The following is a 24,096-nucleotide window of genomic DNA, read 5'->3' on the forward strand; positions in this document are numbered from 1 at the left end:
GACAGATGACAGGGCGCCGTGCGCGCGCGCGGCCGGGCCTGAGGGACGCGCGCATGTGCGCGGCGCGGAGCAGCCGCGGTGAAAGCGGCGCATGCGCGCGCCGCGAGGCAGTAGTAGCGGTGAAAGCGGCGCGACCCGAGTCAGTCGTGTCGGAGCTGGGGGCGTCGTAGCATTGTGCGGATCGGTCGATTAGTCAGACCAGGCGATCGAGTCAGATCGAATCGAGTCGAGTGGACGGAGAAGAGATTCCGCGTGCAGAGGATTAATTCCCATTAATTCCAGGATTCAGGATGGCGCTCTTCCGCTTCACCCCGAGACGCTGCCGGGAGCTTCAGGTGAGTCCGTCCGTTTTTTTCCTCCCTCGCGAGGACTCCCCGTTCCACGCTATCGGGCTCGTACGCGCCCTTCGAAAGTTATCAGTCGTTTATTTCTCGACTCGCTTCGTTCGAAATTCGAAATTCGAGGGGACGCCGTCCGAGATTCGGAGGTTCCACCCGCGTCCAAAGGGAGCAGCAGGTCAAGGAGCCGGGTCCCCGCGGTCCCTTTCGTCTATCGACCGACGTGCGACGAGGAACCCTCCCGTCCGTGAAATCGAGAGAGCGGGTGTGCCCCCGAATTCGTCGATAAACGGGCAAATTGCTCGAGTGGCCACTCTTGTTTCCGACGAGGCGGGTTCCTCTCTCTCGCCTCTCGAGAAACGAGACCGAAATTACGGTTTCGGGATAATAATATGCTGCCTGATGATTGCACGCGCGTTTGTATTTGTGTGACGCGTGATCGCGTGTGCGAGTGCGCCTTTATTCGACTTTATAAACAGGTTTTTTATTTTTGTCACTTTTCTCTTAAAACACTTCTTTTTAGGAAGAAGAATAAATGTGTATATCCAGAACACCAAGTAACATTTATGGAACTGTTAGTTGTAATTTCCTACTCGACATTATAATTGTTACGTGTTATGTAACTGTTATATAACATGTAACAGTTATATTGTGGGAAATTATAACTAATAATTATGTAACTGTTATTTGGGGTTTGCTGGCTACCCATACAGCACAGAATATTGCAGCAATATTGTATTAATATTGCTGCAATGTTGCTGCAATATTTTAATATCGCACACATTTTTAAGAAAAATTAAATGTAATATTAAATATACGAAAATTATTAAATAAATATAATATTAAATAAATATAAATATAAAATTAAATAAATATAATATTAAATAAATATAATATTAAATATACGGAAATTATTAAATAAATATAATATTAATTAAATATAATATTAAATATAAGAAAATTATTATAAAAAATTAAATATACGATAATAATTAAATATACGAAACTCCCGCACTTTTATAATGATTTTAACATTTATAATATTTTTATGTCGCTCATACATGTATTTGTATAAATCATGCGACCACAAAAATAATAGAAGATATGGCCTACCTAATGTGATCTTGTGGTAGTGTCATTACGAATAAAAATAGCATGTCCTCATCAAACGCGTTTTTTTTCTCAATAGAATTGAATCTTAATTCAGTATTTTATTTGCATTTAAATATTACGTAATATTTTTTTAATAAAATCGATTTTAAATATTTATTGAAATATGTATTTTTATTAATATTAAAATATATATTTTAATATTAATATTCATATATATTTTAAATTATATTTTTTAAATATATAAAATATATATATATATATATATATTTTTAATATATAAATATATATATATATATATATATATAATTGATTTTATTAAGAAAAAAAAAGAATTTTGTGATGAGGACGTCACATTCATAATGACCCTACCACGAGATCACATTAGGCAGACCACACAATATTTAAACAGTGCATGTTTTACAAACATATGTTTATGTGATTTTTGTGGTCGTGTGTTTTTATACAAATACATATACGAGAGACATAAAAATATATTAAAAATATTAGAAAAGTTTCTTTAGGGATTTTTTATTTTTTATTATATAAATAGACATATGTGTGATTAGACCCAGATAGATAACATTTGACAAGAATACAGGTTTCACATATTTTTTCATTATCACATATTTTTCATATTTTTTCATCACGACGACGTTTGGAAAGTTCTTTATCGATATTGAATTATCGGGCCCATGCACACACGGTGTCCCAGAAAACCAGATATCGTTCCTTGATACGAATCTCACCGCAAACGAAGATTGAAATTGATCGAAAGACCTCGAGATTACAGTCGAGGTCGAGTCAAATTCTAGGACGCGCTAAAATATAGAAAATTAAATTACGTAAGGATATCCTCCGCTGGCTTCTTGTACCTTTAAGCGTCTAACCCGATCGATTCGCGCCTCTAGAAAGCTTCAAACGACTTGTGTTTCGCTCGAAATCGATTCGGAAACTTTCGAAGCGAGATAAGCCTTGCTTTCTTGCAACGACAACGTGGAGTTATTCGTCACGTCATTCGTCGAATTAATCGATGACGTCCTTACCAAGTAATACTGACGTTAGACACGTTTTTTTTTGTTCCAATTAATCGTGTCAGGAGGCTCGACGCGAAGTCGAATGGTACCTTCTGTTTTTTTCTTTTTTTAGAAAGAATTAAAAAGAATTTTTTAAAAAAAGAATTAAAAGAATTTTTAATTCATAAAAAGAAAGAATTTTTAATTCTTTAGAAAAAAGAATTAAAAAGATTTTTTTAAAAAAAGAATTAAAAGAATTTTTTTTTAATGAAGAATAGTCCGACAGGTTCTCCACCTGGATGTTTTATACGAGAAGAATTATTTCCATGCATGATGATTACGCAATAGAAATTAAAAATAATTAAAAAGAATTTTTAATTATTAGAAAAAAGAATTTTTAATTCTTAGAAAAAAGAATTTTTAATTTTTTAGAAAAAAGAATTAAAAAGAATTTAAAAAAAATTAAAAGAATTTCTTTTTTAAATGAAAAATAGTCCGACAGGTTCTCCATCTGGATGCTTTATACGAGGAGAATTATTTCCACGCACAATGATTACACAATAGAAATTAAAGAGAATTAAAAGAATTTTTAATTCTTAAAAGAAAGAATTTTTAATTCTTAAAAAAAAGAATTTTTAATTCTTTAGAAAAAATAATTAAAAAGAATTAAAAAAAAAAAAGAATTTTTTTTTTAATCAAGAATAGTTCGACAGGTTCTCCACCTGGTTTTATACGAGAATTATTTCCACGCACGATGATTACGCAATACGTGCCGGCGTTTGTTCGAAATCCTCGTGAATACGTATGTCCGCTTGATTAACATGCATCGCATGACTCTGCGATACCGATTTATACAGCGTGATCGAAAAATACATATCTATCCGGAAATTGGGTCCTTAAATGATTACAGTCGTCGTCTCTCTTTAAATAAATATCCGGTGTCCTTCCTAGTCGGAATATTTAATCGCGCGTTACCTTGTTTATCAGAACGTTAGAAATTTAATTTATTAATATATATGTGATATTTGAAAAATGTTTGTGACATTTAAAAAATACAACCTGCGAGAATTCGTGTATCTTTCAACATGTCATAACGCGTCTTGGAACAAAGAGCGATCTAGCTAATCTGACTAGCTTCGATCGAGCAAGATATTCTATAAACAAATTAGGATCGATACTTATTCAATTCAAAGTGGAAATCATTTTTTAATATAATTAATATTTAATTTATGATATATATTAATTTATAATTAATATATTAACATAACTATTATATATTAATATTAATATAATATAACTATATTATAATAATATTATATAATTATAATACAATATAATATTTAATAATATTAATAGGATTATAATAATATAATATTTCATGATATTGATAATAATATCTTATTATTATTAATGATAATATTTAATAATATAATTCTTATATTATTAATATTATTTTAAATATTAATATTATTCTTATAATATTAATATTATAAATATTAATATTATTCCTAATATTTAATAATATAATTATTATCTTATTATTATTAATGATAATATTTAATAATATAATTAATTACTATTTAATATTACATCCTGAATTAAATAATAAACATCTTAAATTAAATGATAATTTTCTATGATCGGTTTAATAAATTTCTGCGCGGATAATAAAAAGTAGGAACGTGTATAATTTTTTTTCTATTCCAAAAAACAGATTCCTTCCTGTCTTGCGCATAATGAAATAGTAGTACACGTGGCATGCATAAGTATATTCGAGAGTAACCCTTTTGCTTCTCGAAGCGGAGCGTGTTTGAGCGGTTTTCTTCCAAGACACTGGCTAATCTTAGCGGCAATTTTCGAGATCGAGAACCCGCCCACACTATCGATCACGTATATTATCTATTCGGTCAATTGGGTCAAGTTCGTGCTTCCTCGAAAATTTATCGAATCGATTAAAAGTCTCTAAATATTTAATTTTTGATATTTATTTAACAATAAAAATCTAAACTTTATATTTATTTAATAAAAATAATTTAAACTTTGTATTTATTTAACAATAACAATTTATATAATCAATCAAAATATTTCGACCTATCAAGCATAAAAAAAAAGCTAAAAAAATAGGAAAATTAAAAATGATGACTCTTTTTAACGAGTTTCAATAATAATTTTTTTCTCTGTTGACAACAAGACTGTTTATCATGTTATAACTTTCTGAACGCTTATCGTTAGACATTCGAATGATTGATTAGCAATTAATTAGAAAGCTTATTGTTAGCTTGTTGATATTTGCGAATTTATTAAAATTAATTATAATATAATATTAAAATTAATTATTAATAAAATAAAATAAAAATTAATAAAATTAATAAAATAAAATATAATATAATATTAATTAATTATAATTAATAGAATAAAATAATTAATAAAATTAAGTTAAATATAATATTGATTAATTATAATTAATAGAATAAAATAATTAATAAAATTAAATATAATATAACATTCATTAATTATAATTATAATTTAAATATAATTTGTCGCGATTCTTGGCAAGCTCGGGAAGTTTTTTATCGATCGATTGTTAGACATCTTACACCTGTTACCTAATGCTGACGATACGCATGTCCTAACAAACTATTTCAGGGGCGATTCTTTCGTTTGCAGCTCGTATACACATGCATTGTTTATTTTTAGATTTTTCTCTTCTTGACCTGACTCTCTGAATGTCAACATGTTTCATTGCCAACCGTATTCATAAGTCTTTCTTCGTTTCTTTTACCTAATCGTTATTTTATCCGATCCGGTCGAAGAACTTTCTCTGAATACACAATTTTTCTAATAATTTTAACATTTTCTACGAGATGTGAGGGAGTAGAAAATATTTTCGATGATTTTTAAAATGTTTAATGAATTTAATTAGATTATATATATTTACTTATTTAATTAGATCATATATTTACTTACTTTATCCCTTTGAGATTTTACGGAACTCTATCGAATAGAATATGCAACAGAATATTATCGAAACTGATGCTGGTTCAACGATGCTATTTTAAATGTCCTTAGTTATGTCATAGTTTTAAAATTAAAAGCATGTACCTGCTCTATGAGAAAATTACAGTCGATTTCGGTCTCACTTCAAATTGAGGAGAGAAAACTTATCAATTCTTGAAGATCTGTTAACTGTAGATTATTAATCGTTCAATAGATCAATCAAGGAATCAATCTTATGCTCATAATTTTCTGGAGACAAGCAGACTTTTCTTTCTCTAGACAAACATTTTTCTAAATATATAATTTTTTTCATGATTCAAATATTAACGAAAGATAACGTAAAATATGTTATCTTATGTTGAACATTACATTTAATATTAACATGTTAAATATTGACGCATATGTTTCCAAGTAGCATCTGTTCCGTAAATGTAATGATCTTGGGATAAAAGCCTTTTGCGAAAGGATTTTAAATATATAATATATAATAAATAATATTTTTTAAAAAAGAATATAACGTATAATATAATTTATAACATATTTATAACATATATATATATATATATATATATATATATATATAACATATATAATATAATATACAGGGTGGTCCCGAATGTTCCATCCAGACTTTGAGATCTTAGGAAATTTAATTCTGAAGAAAAAATTTCCTATAAACATGGGTCGAAAAATGCTTCCTTAAGAAGTTATCGCTCAAAAACCTCTGATGAAGGAAGAGCAAAAGGTGAAAAAAATGAAATAAAAAGAAAATGAAACTAAATAAATTTCTTGAAAAAAAAAAACGATAAAAATAAAAAATAAAAATCTTTTTCTTTTATGAAAATAATTTTTTTTAACTAATATTTTAGTAATAGCACGTAATAGTAGAAAATGAATAAAGATGTTTTTCAAGAAATTTATTTAGTTTTCTTTTTATTTCATTTTTTTTTCACCTTTTGTTCTTCCTTCATCAGAGGTTTTTGATAACTTCTTAAGGAAGCATTTTTCGATCCATGTTTATAGGAAATTTTTTCTTCAGAATTAAATTTCCTATAAGATCTCAAGGTCAATCTCAAAGTCTGGCTGGAACGTTCGGGGCCATTCTGTAATATAATATATAATATTATATTATAATATTATATAATATTATAATATAACAATATAATATATATATATATATATATATATATATATAATATATTTAATATATTAAAAAAGGATTTTTTTAAATAGATTATATGTAATATATTCAATATATATATATATATATATATATATATATATATTTAAAATTTATAAAAGGTGACATCCTGGACACCCTTCGTTGCTGCTCGTTTTAGCGCCATTTGATTGTGCGGCGCGAGATCAATTAGATAATCGTGAGCAGCGAGTGTATTCTGTCTGGCAATACCCTTCAGAGCGGCTCGGTTACGCAATTGGCGATAATGAGAGCATTCTCACATGACTCGCTGACAATTAATCGAATGCGAGTCGAGTCGATTTGATTAAACAGCCAATTCGTCAAGTTATTAATCTCTCTGTAAAATTAATCACTCAAATTTAATTATCTTATTATTGAATTTGTTAATGATAAATATTATCAACGATATTAGTTTTATAATTCATATATATTAATTTAATTAATATACAATTTGATTTATATAAATTAATATTAATATACAATTTAATTTTTAATTTTTAATTTTTATAAATATATATAATTTTATTTAATTTATTTAATTTATATATAATTTTTTAATTTTATAATATATAATTTTTATAATTTTTAATTTAATTTTTATAAAACATTATATTTTTGCTGATTGCTATGGGTGAGTCTGTGGATTATTTGAATTAAATTTGAACGCATTAAGTTTATTAATATACATATGCAATCGTATATATGTTTGATAATTTGTCTAGCATTAAGGATTTTATTAAATTGCTATCGTGTAACCTAGAATGCGAGGCCATTCTTAGCAAATGTAATAGAAAGGCCACGAATCCAAGACACGATTAGACTCACGCATGAAAACAAATTTTCCCGCAAAAACCGGTTTTTATTCGCGATTGTCTGAAATAGAATCAACGATCACGATTATATTTTATTATTTCTAGAGACAATTTTATAGAATTATATGTAAAAACAATTGTATAGAATTATATGTAAAAAAGTCCATTAGAAATAATTGTACAAAAGGAAATGCTTATCCCGTTTTTTGAAAATTTTTCGTTTCATTTATATTTCACGTTTTTTCTTTCAAATTTATATTTCACGTTTTTTTTTTCAAATTTATATTTTAACTGAAGATAGGACTTTTTTCGAGAAACGGAAAAGCTAATATAATTCTTTCGTATTATGCGGATATATCATTGAATTAATAAGTAAAAGATTCGGAACTTGAATAAGGTTTACTATGTTGTACGAAAAGTTAAATAATCTATGATTTTCCGATTCGATAAAGATTTTAATCGCAGTCAAACAAATGTACTAATAATTTCGAAAATAAAAACTAATTATAATATTTGATGTTAATTGTGATCTCTAAAGAATTTTTAATATTTCTCAATATTTTTATTTTTAGAATCTTTAATATTTCTCAATATTTTTATTTTTAGAATCTTTATTATTTCTCAATATTTTAATTTTTAGAATCTTTAATTTTTCTCAATATTTTAATTTTTAGAATCTTTAATATTTCTCAATATTTTTATTTTTAGAATCTTTAATATTTCTGAATATTTTAATTTTTAGAATCTTTAATATTTCTCATTATTTTAATTTTCAGAATCTTTAATATTTCTCAATATTTTAATTTTTAGAATCTTTAATATTTCTCAATATTTTTATTTTTAGAATCTTTAATATTTACGGACTTTTATTTTCGAATGCAGATAAGGATACGCTGTTAGAATTTATTAAAAAAAAATTTTTAGATAATAAATATATATATATTTAAAAAACGTATATTTAAAAAACTATTTTAGAGAATCTACCTTTTTAATCTATATATTAATTATATATAAATTTATATTTTAATATTACCTATTTTATATCTTAGACTATTTACTTTATATGATAAATAATATGTTATTAATTTAAGTAGCATGTCATAACTGTCATAATTTCGAGTAACGACTTGACACACCAATGAATCATCGTTTTCATGAAAAATGCAGCGATGATCGATCAGTCTCGAAATAGTTTAGAGATATCCTCACGAGAATATCGCGATATTGATTTTCTCAGGGATATAACTTGGCCATCCACGTAATTAAATCGCGTTGTCTGTCTCCCGATATCGAATCTCTCGCGTGATTTAAAACTATATAACTGATCTGATGCGCAAAATTGTTGTGACGCCTATGTTTTCAAAGTCCGTTGATAAGCAATAGTGAGATGCTGTTTTTCTATAAATGGTGACAATGTTAAAATATAACGCGAGAGACTCTTTTAATAATCAACTTAATTATAAGAATGAAATATTAATAAATTATGAATTTCCGATTAAATAATATTAAATAAAACACATTGTCCGACTGCACTAAGAAAAAAATAATGTTGAACCAACAACATCAGTGTGATTGGAATTTATTTTATTAATTCAATAACATTTTTAATTAAATTAATACACCATATTTGATTAATAATGTTATTGAATTAATAAAATAAATTCCAATTATACTGATGTTGTTAACTCAACATTACTTTTTTTTTAGTGTGTAATTGCTCAAAATTTAATTAATAATTTAAATGACTTGCAATAATCTAATAATTTAATGAAAATAAAAATTGTTAAAATTATTCCTTATTTATCGTATTAAATTGATAAGAGGAAAATAATTATCTGTTAATTATCTAAGAAAGAAACGGCAATTTTATCCTTGTGAGAAATGTGTAATTATTATTATTAAAATTCTTATAAAGGAAGAAATTATTATAAAATTAGCAATTATTATGAAATTCTGATAAAAAAAATTCTTATTAAAATTCTTATAAAATTAATTATTATAAAATTATTGTGAAATGTGTTAAGAAGCCATAGAATATGTAAAGTTCAGCGTAAATTTTGCTTATCACAGCGAGTGATATCTCGATCCTGTAGAGAGACAATTGGGTTTTTACGATCGGAGGTGCGGTTTTACTCGGCCAGAGAGATGAGATAATCGCGGGCATGAATATGCATGATAATGAAAACTAGTGGCGGCTTATAAAACAGAGCTTATAAACTATGCTACTGGTCAAATGTGCCACTTGTATTAGTCAAATGTATAGGACGATAAAATTCTCGGCAATTACGAGATCGAAAATTTATTTCGATCATCGCCGATCGCTTCGTCATCCGACACGTGCACAGTTTTTATTGATATAATTAAGATGATCGTTCTACGAATGATGCAGATATTGTGTCTATTGGTGTAAAATAAGCAAAAGGAAATTTTCATCTTTTCTTTCCTCATATTTAGGTAGCATCTATTTCTAAGAATGTAACATTTTTTATACTTTATTTTATTTTTTATTTTATATTTCTTATATTTTATTTTATTTTATTTTATTTTATTTTTTATTTTATATTTCTTATATTTCTTATATTATTTATTATACTTCGTTATTTATGATTATTTTGAAAAAAATAATGTAATGTAACGTTATATAAATGTTATACAAAATACAATTTTTTAAAACTTTTCTTTTTTTTTTGGAACTTTGAATCGAAGTATTTATTATCACGGAATTGGAAAATATTGATATTTAAATAAATTTAAATTTTTGTTGAATAAACGACGTGTGCCTAAAAAGAAAACTATTTTACACGATATGCAATTGCATATGTTTTACATATGTCTGAACATTAGATATATATATGTCTAGAACATTATATGTTGAAAACTCTCATTCGGTTTTCTGGACGATAATCGAGGTAAAGGTCTATTTATTATATCATTTTAAATACGTATTATCTAAAATTTAAAATATTATTTTAAAATAGAAGGAATTAATATTACATTTTCCTACATTATACAAGTGTCTATAATATATATATATATATATATATATATATATACATATATATATATATATATATATAGTGTAACAAGAATTTTATAATAAATTAAAATGGAAACAATTTAAAAATTTATTTAATTTAAATTTAAATTTATTTAATTTAAATTTAAATTTATTAAATTAAATTAAATTAAATTATTAAACTAAATTAAATTTTTATTAAATTTATTTTAATTAAAAAATTAAAAAATATATTCAGGGGAGGGCTGTGTATTAAAAAAATTATTTATTACCGGGGGAAAAAAATCAATCTTTTTCTACTCATATAATTTATAATTAATCATATCGTATGTAGAAAACTATCTTATAATTGTATAACACACAGCGAACTTTGCCTTCCCGCCAGACTAAACTTTGTTACCATTTGACAAGAAGATATAGATATATTAAAATCTTTATCGATTTTTTTTTTATCAATTTTATATATTTATACGTCATGCCATTTTCTATTAAAAAAATATCGAGATTATATTATAATCTTGTTTCTTATTTGTTTTTAATATTGTTTTATGCGCTACTATTTATTAATATTGAATAAATAAAATGAATTAAAATAAGAGCAATTAATATTGCTGAAATCTATTATTCAGAATCCTTGCCAACTTATATAATTTGTTTGTCGGCACACTTGGTGTCAGCGTAACAAGAATTTTATAATAAATTAAAATGGAAACAATTTAAAAATTTATTTAATTTAAATTTAAATTTATTAAATTAAATTAAATTATTAAATTAAATTAAATTTTTATTAAATTTAATCAAATTAAAAAATTAAAAAATATATTCAGGGGGGATGTGTATTAAAAAAATTATTTATTACCGGGGGAAAAAATCAATCTTTTCGAGCCGTGTGACATCTCGCGTAAATTGACTCGCGTATATCGCCTGCAACGACCATGCAATATAATATCGACGCATCATTCGCAATTTAACCCGATAATCACGCGTTGCATAGCAAAAGCGATGCCGCTCGCATTTCGTGCAATGCATTTATAACAATTCAGCGAGCAAATCAGCGAATTAATTCGCGAAGATCTCAAATTACTTACATCTTGTTCATAGTTCAATTAGATAAATTATCGTCATAATCTTCTCGTAATAAAAAAGAAAAGAAATATATAAAATAAAAATAATATAATAAAATAAAAATATACAATGTCCCAAAAGTCCCGGACCGGTCGAATATTTCATAAACTATGCACTTTAGAAAGAAATGTTTCAGACAAAAGTTGTATGGCTTGAAGGGGACCATCAGATAGTGGCAATGATTTGACCGTGGAGAGTCATTTGAGGGTGACGTAAAGATCATCTTCAATTTCTTAAATGGAACTCCCTATTTTTTATTACATATTCGTGTAGCTTATCTCGAGAGCTTTCCAAAACACTATAATTAAATATTTCTTCATTGAGTACTATCGAGTTATGAGGCTTGAAATCATTTCTTAATTTTACATAAACCGTAAAATATCTTGTAAAATATTCATTTTTCGATTATTTTACTTTAATAATTTTATATACAAAATAATGAGAGGAATCAATTGGTCTAAAGAAAAAACATAGTTGTTTTTAAGAAAAAAATATGTAATTTGCAATTAACAATTACATATTTTTTTAAAAACAACTATGTGTTTTCTTTACACCAATTGATTCCTCTCATTATTTTGTACGTAAAATTATTAAGATAATCGAAAAATGAATATTTTAAAAGATATTTTACGGTTTATGTAAAATTAAAAAATGATTTCAAGCCTCATAACTCGAAAAGTACTCAATGAAGAAATACTTTATTATAGTGTTTTGGAAAGCTCTCGAGATAAGCTACACGAATATGTAATAAAAAATAGGGAGTTCCATTTAAGAAATTGACGGTGATCTTCGTAACGGTGATATTCTGACGTGTCTTTCAAATGACTCCCATGTCAAATCATTGCCACTGTCTGATGGCTGCCTTCAATCTATACAACTTTTGTCTGAAACATTTCTTTCTAAAGTGCATAGTTTATGAAATATTCGACCGGTCCGGGACTTTTGGGGTACTCTGTATAATAAAATAACTAAAATATAATAAATATAATAAATATAATAAAATAATAAAATAATAAATATAATAAAATAATAAATATAATAAAATAATAAATATAATAAAATAAAAATAATTTTCCTGAGGCACACGTGTAATTGATAATATTTAATAATTAAATATAATATTTAATAAATATAGGAAATAAGGATATTTAATAAATATAGGAATATATTTCATGATTAATAAATATAATATTTAATAAATACAGGAATGTATTTAATGATTAATAAATATAATATTTAATAAATATAGGAATACATGTATAAAATAATTAAATAAATATGATATGATTTCATAATTAATTACAATTATATATTTAATAATTAAAAATAAATATGAAATTAAATTGAATATATTGAATTAAATAGAAATTAATATAGGAAATTGAAAAAATATGGATTACACTAAAAATGTAAATAAAACTCGATGAACAATAGAATTTAAAAATTTTATTTTGCAAATCAAATAAAATTTTTTGTGTGCATGAATTTTTTTTAGATATTCTTTATATTTAAATATCGCGAATGATGTCGTCTCTAAAGTGATTACAATTGTCACCGGGGTTTAACGGGTTAATTGCATATATTAAAAGGTTAAACGCATTTGCCATTAAGCGTGATTGACCCTCGAAGTTCAGGCGTCTTCCGATTGCCAATCGATCGATCTATAAACACTCGCTATCTAAGATTTCGCAGAATGGAATCTGATAGATAAGCACTGTTTTTTTTTCGAGACAGGAAACACTGATGATATTTTTAATACGCACTCGAATCTTGATCACCGCCGATCAAAGATTAAGATTATAATCGCGCGATTAAAATAAAATGGCGGATTTTATCACAAACAAACATTGATTACCTGGTATTTATTGTTATTTATTAAGAATTACATCATTTGTTTTTCTCAAAATAAATTATATAGAGGGACGTTTACATAAAAAATGTACATAAAGAATTAATTTGCGATTGAGAGTGGGATCTCCAAGATTCCGGAAATCCCGCATATTATCAGATTCACGTCGTATGATTTTATGATAACTTGAACAGTATAAGTTCTTCTATTTTTAACCGTGTCATTGGCTTCCTTCCCGGTTCATCTCGCATTCTATCCAGCAACGATGTTTCTGTTCAGCCGATCGAGAAAATATTATCGATATATATTTATCGTACGTATTTTTTAAATTTCTCTTAAATTAATAAAATAATTAATAATTCTCGATCGACGATTAAGAAAAATTTGAACGAAGCCTCGTGGAAAAAAAATACAAGTGCGTGGATAATATAAATATTTTATTTCCGCGAGTACAATTTTTATATAATTATTTTATTAATAAAATTTTTATATAATTATTTTATTAATAAAATTTTTATATAATTATTTTATTAATAAAATAATTATATTATCCACGCACTCGTATTTTTTTCCACGAGGCTTCGTTTAAATTTTTCTTAATCATCGATCGAGAATTTCCACGATAGATCAGAAGGATAATTCGTGAATAATTCGTGTAAAGGTCAGAATCAGATTGCATTCAAGTGCAGGCCTCGTATTAAGTTTACCCCAGCCTTACATAATCGCATGCGGGTTAGCGCCTTTTTGTGTAAAAATAATGGAAAGTATCAGACATATGATAAGAGGCGACGAGACACGATCTTTGAACCGAGTCATTTGAATTAAATTTAAAGGTATACCGTGGAATGACAGCAACATCATGAGAGACATTTCGTTTCTCTTTCGGTCAATTTAATATTTTTTTGAGGAGAGAAAAAAGAAACAGTTAAACAAATTTTTTATTTTAACATTTTATTATAATATTTTTTAAATATTAATGTAAATATTATTTAAATCCGTTAAAATATCTTTATAAATGTGCTGCTTTCGTATTGTGCAATTTTTGTCTTGTTTACGTCTTTTGTCTTGATTTTTTTGCGCGCTTTTTACATTCCTAAAAATTCATTCTTTCATTGGCTTATTTAAAAAACAAATTGCCTTGTCAGTATTTATTTTATTTTGATTTGCGTTTGCTCAACCAAATATAATTAATGAATTAATAAATAATTATTTGAAATAATGTCAAAAAACAATTAGCATTATTATATAAAATAAAATAAATTAAGAATAAATTGAATAATTAAAATTAAAATAAATAAAATTAAAATAAATTTGAGAAATTTAATTTATAATTGTTAATTATCGATTCAAATTAATGGATTGTTCTTTTTAAAAAAGAATAACAATGACTCTTTAAGAACTTTCAATCTGATAATTTAAAGACGTTTTAAAGAGGAAAAATTTAATGAATGACGTGTAATTTGATAAGTTATCTAATGATATTTTGATAAGTTACTTAATGATATTTCAAAAAAAACAATCGTTAATAAAATCATGGAAAATAACGTTTCTCGAGGTCAAAAGGATAAATAAATGAAATATAAAATTTAATTCTTCGGCATTATTTTCTTATTAATGACTATTTTACAATTTAAAATATGATATTATTTATATAAGAATATACATTACATTTATATACATTACATTTGAAGATTTAAAAAAATGTTGTTACTACGAAAAATTTAGTAGAAAAATGATCGTCTCTTGTAACAAAAATCGTTAAAAAAGATCTTTATCATTAATTAAAATAATTAATTGAAATATATATTAAACAAACTATTAATAATATACAAAATATTAATAATTAAACAAACAAAATATTAATAATTATTTAATTAAAATATTAAGCAAACATTTTTCTTTAAATTCAAAAATTCTCGTTCAGCGAAGTCTCATTGTCTTGAACTCATCGCGATATGTGTTTCGCAACTTCGCTATACTTTACCTTGGCTTAATTATCTATTGAGTGTACACGTTCTGTGTACACAAACATTTAAAAGTCGACTTTTATCGCGCGTATGTTGAAGAAATTAGTCACACGAATTAGTGCTGACAGCAATGCATTAGATATAAGAAGGCTCTAAGTGAACATTTTCGCTTAAACAAAAAAACAAAAGAGAAAAAAATAAAACTCTGTCGGATCTTTGTATCCTTCGAACTGGTATCCGAAGTTACGAAGCTTGTATACCGTGCCTTCCCCATATGTTGCGATGATTATGTAATAATAGGTCGATCTTTTTTCACCTTTTCTCACCAAAGTTTGAATATTTATATGCGGCTGTGAGTTTATATTCCTCACAATTATCATTTTTATTGCTTCACTATTATTTTATTGTTATTGTTGAAAGGTATTAATATTATTATTATTATTATTAATAATAATAATAATAATAATAATAATAATAATAATAATAATAATAATAATAATAATAATAATAATAATATATTGTAATATATTATTGCATTATATTATTGCATTATATATTATTAATATTAATATATTATTAATATTAATAATTAACATTAATAATATTAATAATATATTGTAAGATTAATATTAATAATGAAATAATAAATATTATTATTTTATAATAATAATAAGTGTTATTATTATATTATATATTTATCTTTAAATAATATAAAGATAATTTCATTATAATATATTGCATAATTTTAAATTGCATATAATTTATTTTTAAATAATATAAAAATAATTTTTATAAGGATATTTTCATTTATTTTTATTTATATTATTTAAAGATAAATATATAATATTATCATTTCTGTCACTTGCTTCTACTCTGAAAAAATCGCGATATATTTGCAAAATGTCCCAAATTTTGCGTTCGGGTCCAAGATAGACTGATTAGACTCACTATACCTCTATTTGCAAATTAAGCTCTTTATCATGTATATTAAAGATAATAATGAACTATTTACTATCGTCTGTGGAAAAAAAAGATTAATCCATATCGTTTCCGCAAGCTACTGATAATGACCTCGAACACGAGATTCCGCGACCTCGCTTTTATCTGAGTTTGACGTTCAATGGTGCGAGTCGAGATGAGGAGTGATTTCTTTTTTGCACCGTCATAAAGTATCAGTCGGACGTTTAACGAAAAAAAAAAGGAAAAAAAATTGTGTCTACCGCATAATTCTCGAGTAGCTATGATGTAATCGTGTTCTCTCCAAAGAAATCTTTTCATTAAATTAATTGACAGTATTAATATAAAGATTGCTTTTTAAATATAATAATAAATATAATAATTAAACATAATAGTAATTAAATATAATAGTAATTAAATATAATAATAATTAAATATAATAATAATTAAATATAATAATTTTCGAAGCACAAATTGACAACTTTTTATTCTCTCGATCGAAGAATAAATAAAAAGCTCGTTCGAACAATTATAATTGAAAATTGAATCGTATGACGTTAATTTCTATATCACGTGGAAAAATAGTGATTTTAGGAAACCTTTCCTGTTTCGTTTTTTAATATAAAACGATATATTTTATTAACGTATAAGTCGGATGACATTTGCGTGCAGTTGATGACATGATTGTTAACGGTTTGTCCTCTTTACGTAATCCACGTGTGTCTTATTTTCGTAATCATTCTTTACACAACTTGTACGTCACGTATGAGAGATATCCATCAAATGAAAACATTCGTGGAGTCAAGAAAATTTGTCAGGAAAATAATTTGAAAAAATAAAATTGGGGAAAAATATTTATTACATTTATTTTTATAGAATATTAAACTTATTAAAATACTCGGAGAAATTATATTATTATTATTTATAGTGATTATAATTTAACTTATATAATTTTTAGTGTGTAAATAAAATTTTTCATGTTCTTATATCGTATTTAATAATAATTTTGATGCATAAATAATTTTAGTTTATATTTAATTATGACTTTAATATTACTTTTAATTAGGACTTTAATTATTACTTTTAATTATGATTTTAATTATTACTTTTAACACTTTCTATTGTTCTTCATAACGCAATTTTATCTCGATTCTTTTTTCTCTTTCAGAAAAAAATAACATCGACCATCTTCGTGCGACAGCTGACCGATGCATCCACGGATCTCAGAAGGATTCTCGCGGAAAAAATTCCCAGGGAGCAGGAACGCGTCAAAGCCTTCCGTAAGAACCATGGTGCCACCAAGGTTGGAGAAGTAACCGTCGACATGGTATGTATTTTATTGCTATTAATGAATACAAATTTTTTATTTACAAGCGTAAATAAAAAATATAATAATTGAATTTTATTTTAAAAAATTCGATTCGAATTTTGCCTTATTTTTAAAATCTTTGTGTCTTTCTTTTTATCCCCCTTCCCTCTTGAAATAAGATTAAATAATATATTAATTAATAAGATTAAATAAATAGGATTAAATAATATATTAAATAATATATAAATAATAATTTATTCAATTTTTCAGTCCCTCTCACTCTCGTTAATAATATTATATCATTGATATCATTTTATATCGTGCTTGAAACAGTGTAATTGGAACATTGATAATTAGTTAAAATAAATGAATTGAATCTCGTCGGCTGATGAAAGATCTCACGTGATAAGACGAGCTATTTTTTGCCACTTTGATGATAAGGACCACGAGATGATCGCGGGACTGCGTGCTAACTATGTGATCGTGATAACTGTGTCATTGACAATTCTGTTATTCTTGCAGATTTTTGACAATAACTGGCGTAATAACTTTTTTTATCAGGCGATTATCAGTCGAATATAACGCATAGAGATTAATCGTAGCCGAATAAATCGCTCTAATCACTCGAGGTTTCATGTGATCAATCTTACTCATCGCACGTGAAGGCTTAATCGCTCTAAAGTGCGTGGGTCTGCATTAATTTATCGATGATTTCTTGCGTAATTAAAAGCATCTCGATATTTCTTTCACAAAATTTCATCCAGTTATTAGTCAAAGAATATCGTTGATGTTAATTGCTGGGGAAAGTTTTTTAATATAGCATTCTCGAGAAATTTGTATTTGATCTTTGGTAATCTATTAATATATTTATTAAGATACTTTATTAATAATTTATTGATAGATTTATAATCAAAATTAGATAATTTAGGTATTAATAAATATATTATTAGATAATTTATCTCGAGAAAGTCGTATCCAATCTTGGTAATTTATTAATATTTATTAAGATACTTTAGTAATAATTTATTAATAAATTTATAATTAAAATTAGATAATTTACTAATAAATATTTTGTTAGAAAATTTATCTCGAGAAATTCGTATCCGATCTTTGGTAATTTATTAATATTTATTAAGATACTTTAGTAATAATTTATTGATAGATTTATAATCAAAATTAGATAATTTATTAATAAATAGTTTACTAGATAATTTATCTCGAGAAATTTGTATTCGATCTTTGATAATTTATTAATATTTATTAAGATACTTTATTAATAATTTATTGACAGATTTATAATCAAAATTAAATAATTTATTAATAAATATTTTACTAAATAATTTATCTTGAGAAATTCATATCCGATCTTTGATAATTTGTTAATATTTATTAAGATACTTTATTAATAATTTATTAATAGATTTATAATGAAAATTAGATAATTTATTAATAAATGTTTTATTACATAATTTATCTCAAGAAATTCGTATTCGATGTTTGATAATTTATTAATATTTATTAAGATACTTTAGTAATAATTTATCAATACATTTATAGTTAAAATTAGATAATTTATTAATAAATATTTTATTAGATAATTTATCTCGAGAAATCCGATCTTTGATAATTTATTAGTTTTTATTAAGATACTTTATTAATAATTTATCAATAAATTTATAATTAAAATTAGATAATTTATTAATAAATGTTTTATTAGATAACTTATTAATAAATCGAGGTAATTTATTAATAGAGTCATCAATGAAACTGAAGAAAATCCAGATAATTAAATAAAAGTTTGATTAAATATTTGTATCAATTTTATTTGCACAGTATGAATTTTATTTCTATTATTGACACATATTAATCTTTCTTTATTGCAGATGTACGGCGGTATGCGCGGCATCAAGGGTATCGTGTGGGAGCCATCGGTGCTGGATCCGGAGGAAGGCATCCGTTTCCGCGGCAAGTCGATCCCCGAATGTCAGAAGCTGTTACCGAAGGCGGCCGGTGGCGCGGAACCGCTTCCGGAGGGTCTCTTCTGGTTGCTGATCACCGGCGACGTGCCCACGGAAGCGCAGGTGAAGGCCATCTCGCAGGATTGGGCGTCCAGGAGCACGTTACCCGATCACGTGGTCAAGGCCCTCAACAACTTCCCCAAGACCCTGCACCCGATGACGCAGTTTTCCGCGGCCATCACGCTGTTGAACAGCGAGAGTGAGTTCGTGAAAGCTTACAACAAGGGCGTGCACAAGAGCAAGTATTGGGAAACCGTGTACGAGGATTCGATGAATCTGATTGCCAAGCTGCCGGTGGTGGCGGCTACCATTTACCGCAACATCTACAAGGGCGGCAAGGGCCTGGGCTCGGTGGACGCCGGCAAGGATTGGTCCTGGAATTTCGCCAACATGCTCGGCTACGACAACCCGCAGTTCATCGAGCTGATGCGTCTCTACCTGACGATCCACTCGGATCACGAGGGCGGCAACGTGTCCGCGCACACCACTCACTTGGTGGGATCAGCCCTGTCGGATCCCTATCTGTCCTTCTCCGCCGGGATGAACGGCCTGGCCGGACCGTTGCACGGGCTGGCCAATCAGGAGGTGCTGGTGTGGCTGGAGAAGCTACGCTCTCAGGTCGGCGACAGTCCGAGCGACGACAAGCTCAAGGAATTCATCTGGAATACGTTGAAGAGCGGCCAGGTCGTGCCCGGTTACGGACACGCCGTTCTCAGGAAAACCGACCCGAGATACACGTGCCAGAGGGAGTTTGCCCTGAAACACTTGCCGGACGATCCATTGTTCAAGGTAAATCCCCATGATTGATAGAAGAAGTAGGGTTGCACAAGACCCAAGACAAGACAATATTCGTAAAAATATTGTATTGGTATTGAAAATTTTCAAAAATTTAAATCTTGTCTTGGTCTTAAGTGAATATTGATAGCAAAAATCTCGTCTTGTATCGTCTTGTCTCGATTTTATTAACAATTTTTTATCTAATATTAAAAAATTATTTAAATAATATTTAACATAATTTTTGTAATATAATTTGAATTAATTATTACTATTGTATTATATTTTAATTATAATTATTACTATGTAATCGATATAAATGCCGTCTATTTACATAAAAAACATGTACTGTTTTATAGAAAACAGAAATTAATAACTATTTACAGACTCCAAGGGAATGTGCAGATAAATATTTTGGAATGATAAAAAAATCAGGTTTATATTTATCCTACATTGTCAAAAATGGCTCGAGACATTTTAAGTTCAACTGCCTCGTCCGTGTCAGTAGAAAGACTTTTCTGAATAGGAACTCTGACTATGTCAAAAAATAGAACCAAATTACAAAGTAAATCTTTAAAAGCACTAATATGCATCAATTCCTAGGTAAAATATTCTTGAATGTTTAAAATTTGCGAGTTTGATGTCTAATTTATAAAAATGTTATATTGCATTAATATTAAATGTTTTTAAATTTATTAATATAAATGTTTTTATTGGACAAAATTTTTTTATAATTCGTATATAGTGATTTTTTTTTCATTTACAAATATAAATATTTTAGTTTCTTTGAGAACCAATAATCTTGACAAGACCAATAATCTTGACAGTCTTAGTCTTGGTATTGTCTTGATAACTAATTAAAAATCTTGTCTCAATAGGAACTCTGACTATGTTAAAAAATAGAACCAGATTACAAAATAAATTTTTAAAAGCACTAATGTGCATCAATTCCTGGGTGAAATATTCTTGAATGTCTAAAATTTGCGAGTTTGATCTCTAATTTATAAAAATGTTATATTGCATTAATATTAAATGTTTTTAAATTTATTAATATAAACGTTTTTATTGAACAAAATTTTTTAAAATTCGTATATAGTAATTTTTTTTTTCATTTACAAATATAAATATTTTAGTTTCTTTAAGAACCAATAATCTTGACAAGACCAATAATCTTGACAATCTTAGTCTTGGTATTGTCTTGATAACTAATTAAAAATCTTGATCTTGTCTTGAAATTCAAGACAAGACAAGACAATATCAAGACTAATCTTGGTGTCTCGTGCAACCCTAAGAAGAAGCGTGTTCTAAGCAAAATCTTTTTGTAAAAAATCCTAAATGGAAATTAAAATTATACAATACCAGTTGGAAGGTCTCGAGGGAGATCGTCAGGGTTCAATATCGATGATAATTTTTTTCTCTTGCAGTTGGTCGCGCAGGTGTACAAGGTGGTCCCGCCGGTCCTGCTGGAGACTGGCAAGGTGAAGAACCCCTGGCCAAACGTGGACGCTCACTCAGGCGTATTGTTGCAATACTATGGCATGAAGGAGATGAACTACTACACGGTCCTGTTCGGCGTCTCGCGTGCCCTGGGCGTGCTTGCCTCCCTGGTGTGGGACCGTGCTCTAGGATTGCCCATCGAGAGGCCCAAGTCCCTCAGCACCGATCTCCTTATGAAATCCCTCAATGCTTAAAGAGCCCGTCTGTCACTTAATCGATGATCGTTATCGGCACCACTTCGGAATCAGTCCCGTCATCTCGATCTCGTTGAAGCAACGCCGGGAATCCTATCTTTTAAAAGGTAGCATGGTTCTGACACCGACCTCGAGGGAGTCATTGACCCCGCGCCTTATCAAACGAACGAGACTACGAATTGTAAAGAGTGAAAGGATGAGAGAATGAAAGGGAGAACGAGAATGTGCGAAAGGAACAAGGCTAGGTATTAAACACGACAAATAATTACGTCATAATAATGTATTATCTAATTGTAGAATTAAGAGCAAACACATCAATATTCCGCGTCAAGGAATTTGCACTAACTTTCCTCCTGTTGGTGCTTTTTGAACACGAGCGATTTCAGGGAATTGTATTAAAATTACCATTAAAATTGTATAAATGCAATTAATACGACTTTCGAGTCGCTGATGGTCTTCAGCAAGTATCGATGGAGGGGAAAGTGTGTTAAGTGAAATGCAGTTGTCGCGACGTAGATGCTTGTTGAAGCGGAAACGTAGATGGTCCAATAGTGGAAACTGCCAACCTCGTGAGAAAATTGAAAAGACAGCGTGCAAGTCCAAGAGATGAGTTTCACACGTCTTTAAATAGCAAAAAATATCTCAGTAGGTGTCTTTTCGAGAGACGTCCTCCATGGGATTTCATATTATTCGGAAATACACACACAAAATAAAGAAATGTATCAGAGATAGATGAAGCATTATTGTAAATACACTCATCCCTCTCAATATTTAGTAATGCGTTGATTATCGCCGGAAATTTAGGAGGCAAGATAACGATAGTCAACATATTAGCAATTAATTTTAGCGACATAGAGGCAGTGAAAAATGGCGATTAAGTAGCAGATTCATATTGCGTAAAGATAACGTAAATGTCCAAAAAACATCCCCCTTCAGGTGGACATCCTAGAAGATGATCCAATTCGAACAGAACGTTATTATTCGGATTTTCTCGAGTTTCTTCGAGATTTTTGCGTTGTATTGGGCTCGACACCATCTAGGAAATTAGTACAATGTATCAATACATTGTTTTGCCTTGTCATTCGCGAGATGCACTGCCTAAAGGTGTATATTATATTTTATTTTAATTGAAAAAAAAGGTAAATTTGATCGAAAGCGAATTTTTACAAATAGAGGATTTCGAAACAAGAGGATTAGTCGCCAAAATGCGAACACGCGGTGCTAATTAATTCGAATGTAATTCTCTTGGCCGTTAGTTTCACTGTCCTACTTCTCTCTCAGGAAGTTTATTGCTATTAAAATGTTCTTAGAAACGCGGAAAGAGGTAACATTATCGTGCCGCAAGTTGCTGTAGTTGCAGAATACTTAAGAGCGAGCGAAAAAACAGATGCGGAGTCATCGACAAGCACTTAAATAGCAGTCAATAGTCCCTTACCCAACCGTGGCGAGTCATCGTGCGTGAAATTAAGGAGAATGATCAGTGGTGAGACCACTGTTATCGGAATGAACGAGTGTGTGCGTACCTTATTTATAATAAAAAAATGTGAAAATAAACGGATGTCTAAAGGTGACAGTTGTAAACTTTCCTGGAACTCGCAAATGTATCGCTCGACATGAAAAGAAGTACTTAATTTGAAGGGTCTAATCTATTTTCTTGAACTAGAGATTTAAATGATTAGGATATTAAAGATAATATTTGGATAATATTTTACAGAAATATTTCAATATTGTCCAGCAACATCAAATAACAGTTATACAACTGCTAGTTATAATTTCCTACTCAACAATATAAATGTTACATGTTATACAGGGTGTTTCAGACCACCCGTACGACCCATTTTAAAACTGGAGAAGTGGTTATTTCAAAAAGATAAAAACATTTTCTTTATAAATCGGGTGCGCTCTATCGAATGGTG

At 28.0% G+C, this 24,096-nt stretch overlaps 1 protein-coding gene across 1 annotated transcript; it reads left to right on the forward strand.

The window, feature by feature from the left end:
- Positions 1-118: 118 nt before the first annotated feature.
- LOC105256450 (probable citrate synthase 2, mitochondrial) lies at positions 119-23,766 on the forward strand. The gene is made up of 4 exons (XM_011266350.3): positions 119-335; positions 17,557-17,715; positions 19,581-20,504; positions 21,914-23,766. Exons 1-4 carry the CDS (start codon positions 291-293, stop codon positions 22,178-22,180), a joined length of 1,395 nt encoding a protein of 464 aa, XP_011264652.2. The 5' UTR covers positions 119-290; the 3' UTR covers positions 22,181-23,766.
- Positions 23,767-24,096: the final 330 nt, after the last annotated feature.

The sequence above is a fragment of the Camponotus floridanus genome, unplaced genomic scaffold (genome assembly GCF_003227725.1).
Source record: "Camponotus floridanus strain SB8 unplaced genomic scaffold, Cflo_v7.5 scaffold67, whole genome shotgun sequence".
Classification (NCBI taxonomy): Eukaryota; Metazoa; Arthropoda; class Insecta; order Hymenoptera; family Formicidae; genus Camponotus; species Camponotus floridanus.

What these genes read in the sequence shown, in the direction of transcription:
- LOC105256450 (XM_011266350.3), top strand. Translation starts at nt 291, where the DNA reads ATGGCGCTCTTCCGCTTCACCCCGAGACGCTGCCGGGAGCTTCAG. An exon ending in GAGAAGTAACCGTCGACATG is followed by an intron (nt 17,716 to 19,580) that starts GTATGTATTTTA and finishes TCTTTATTGCAG; the next exon opens with ATGTACGGCGGTATGCGCGG. An exon ending in CGGACGATCCATTGTTCAAG is followed by an intron (nt 20,505 to 21,913) that starts GTAAATCCCCAT and finishes TTTCTCTTGCAG; the next exon opens with TTGGTCGCGCAGGTGTACAA.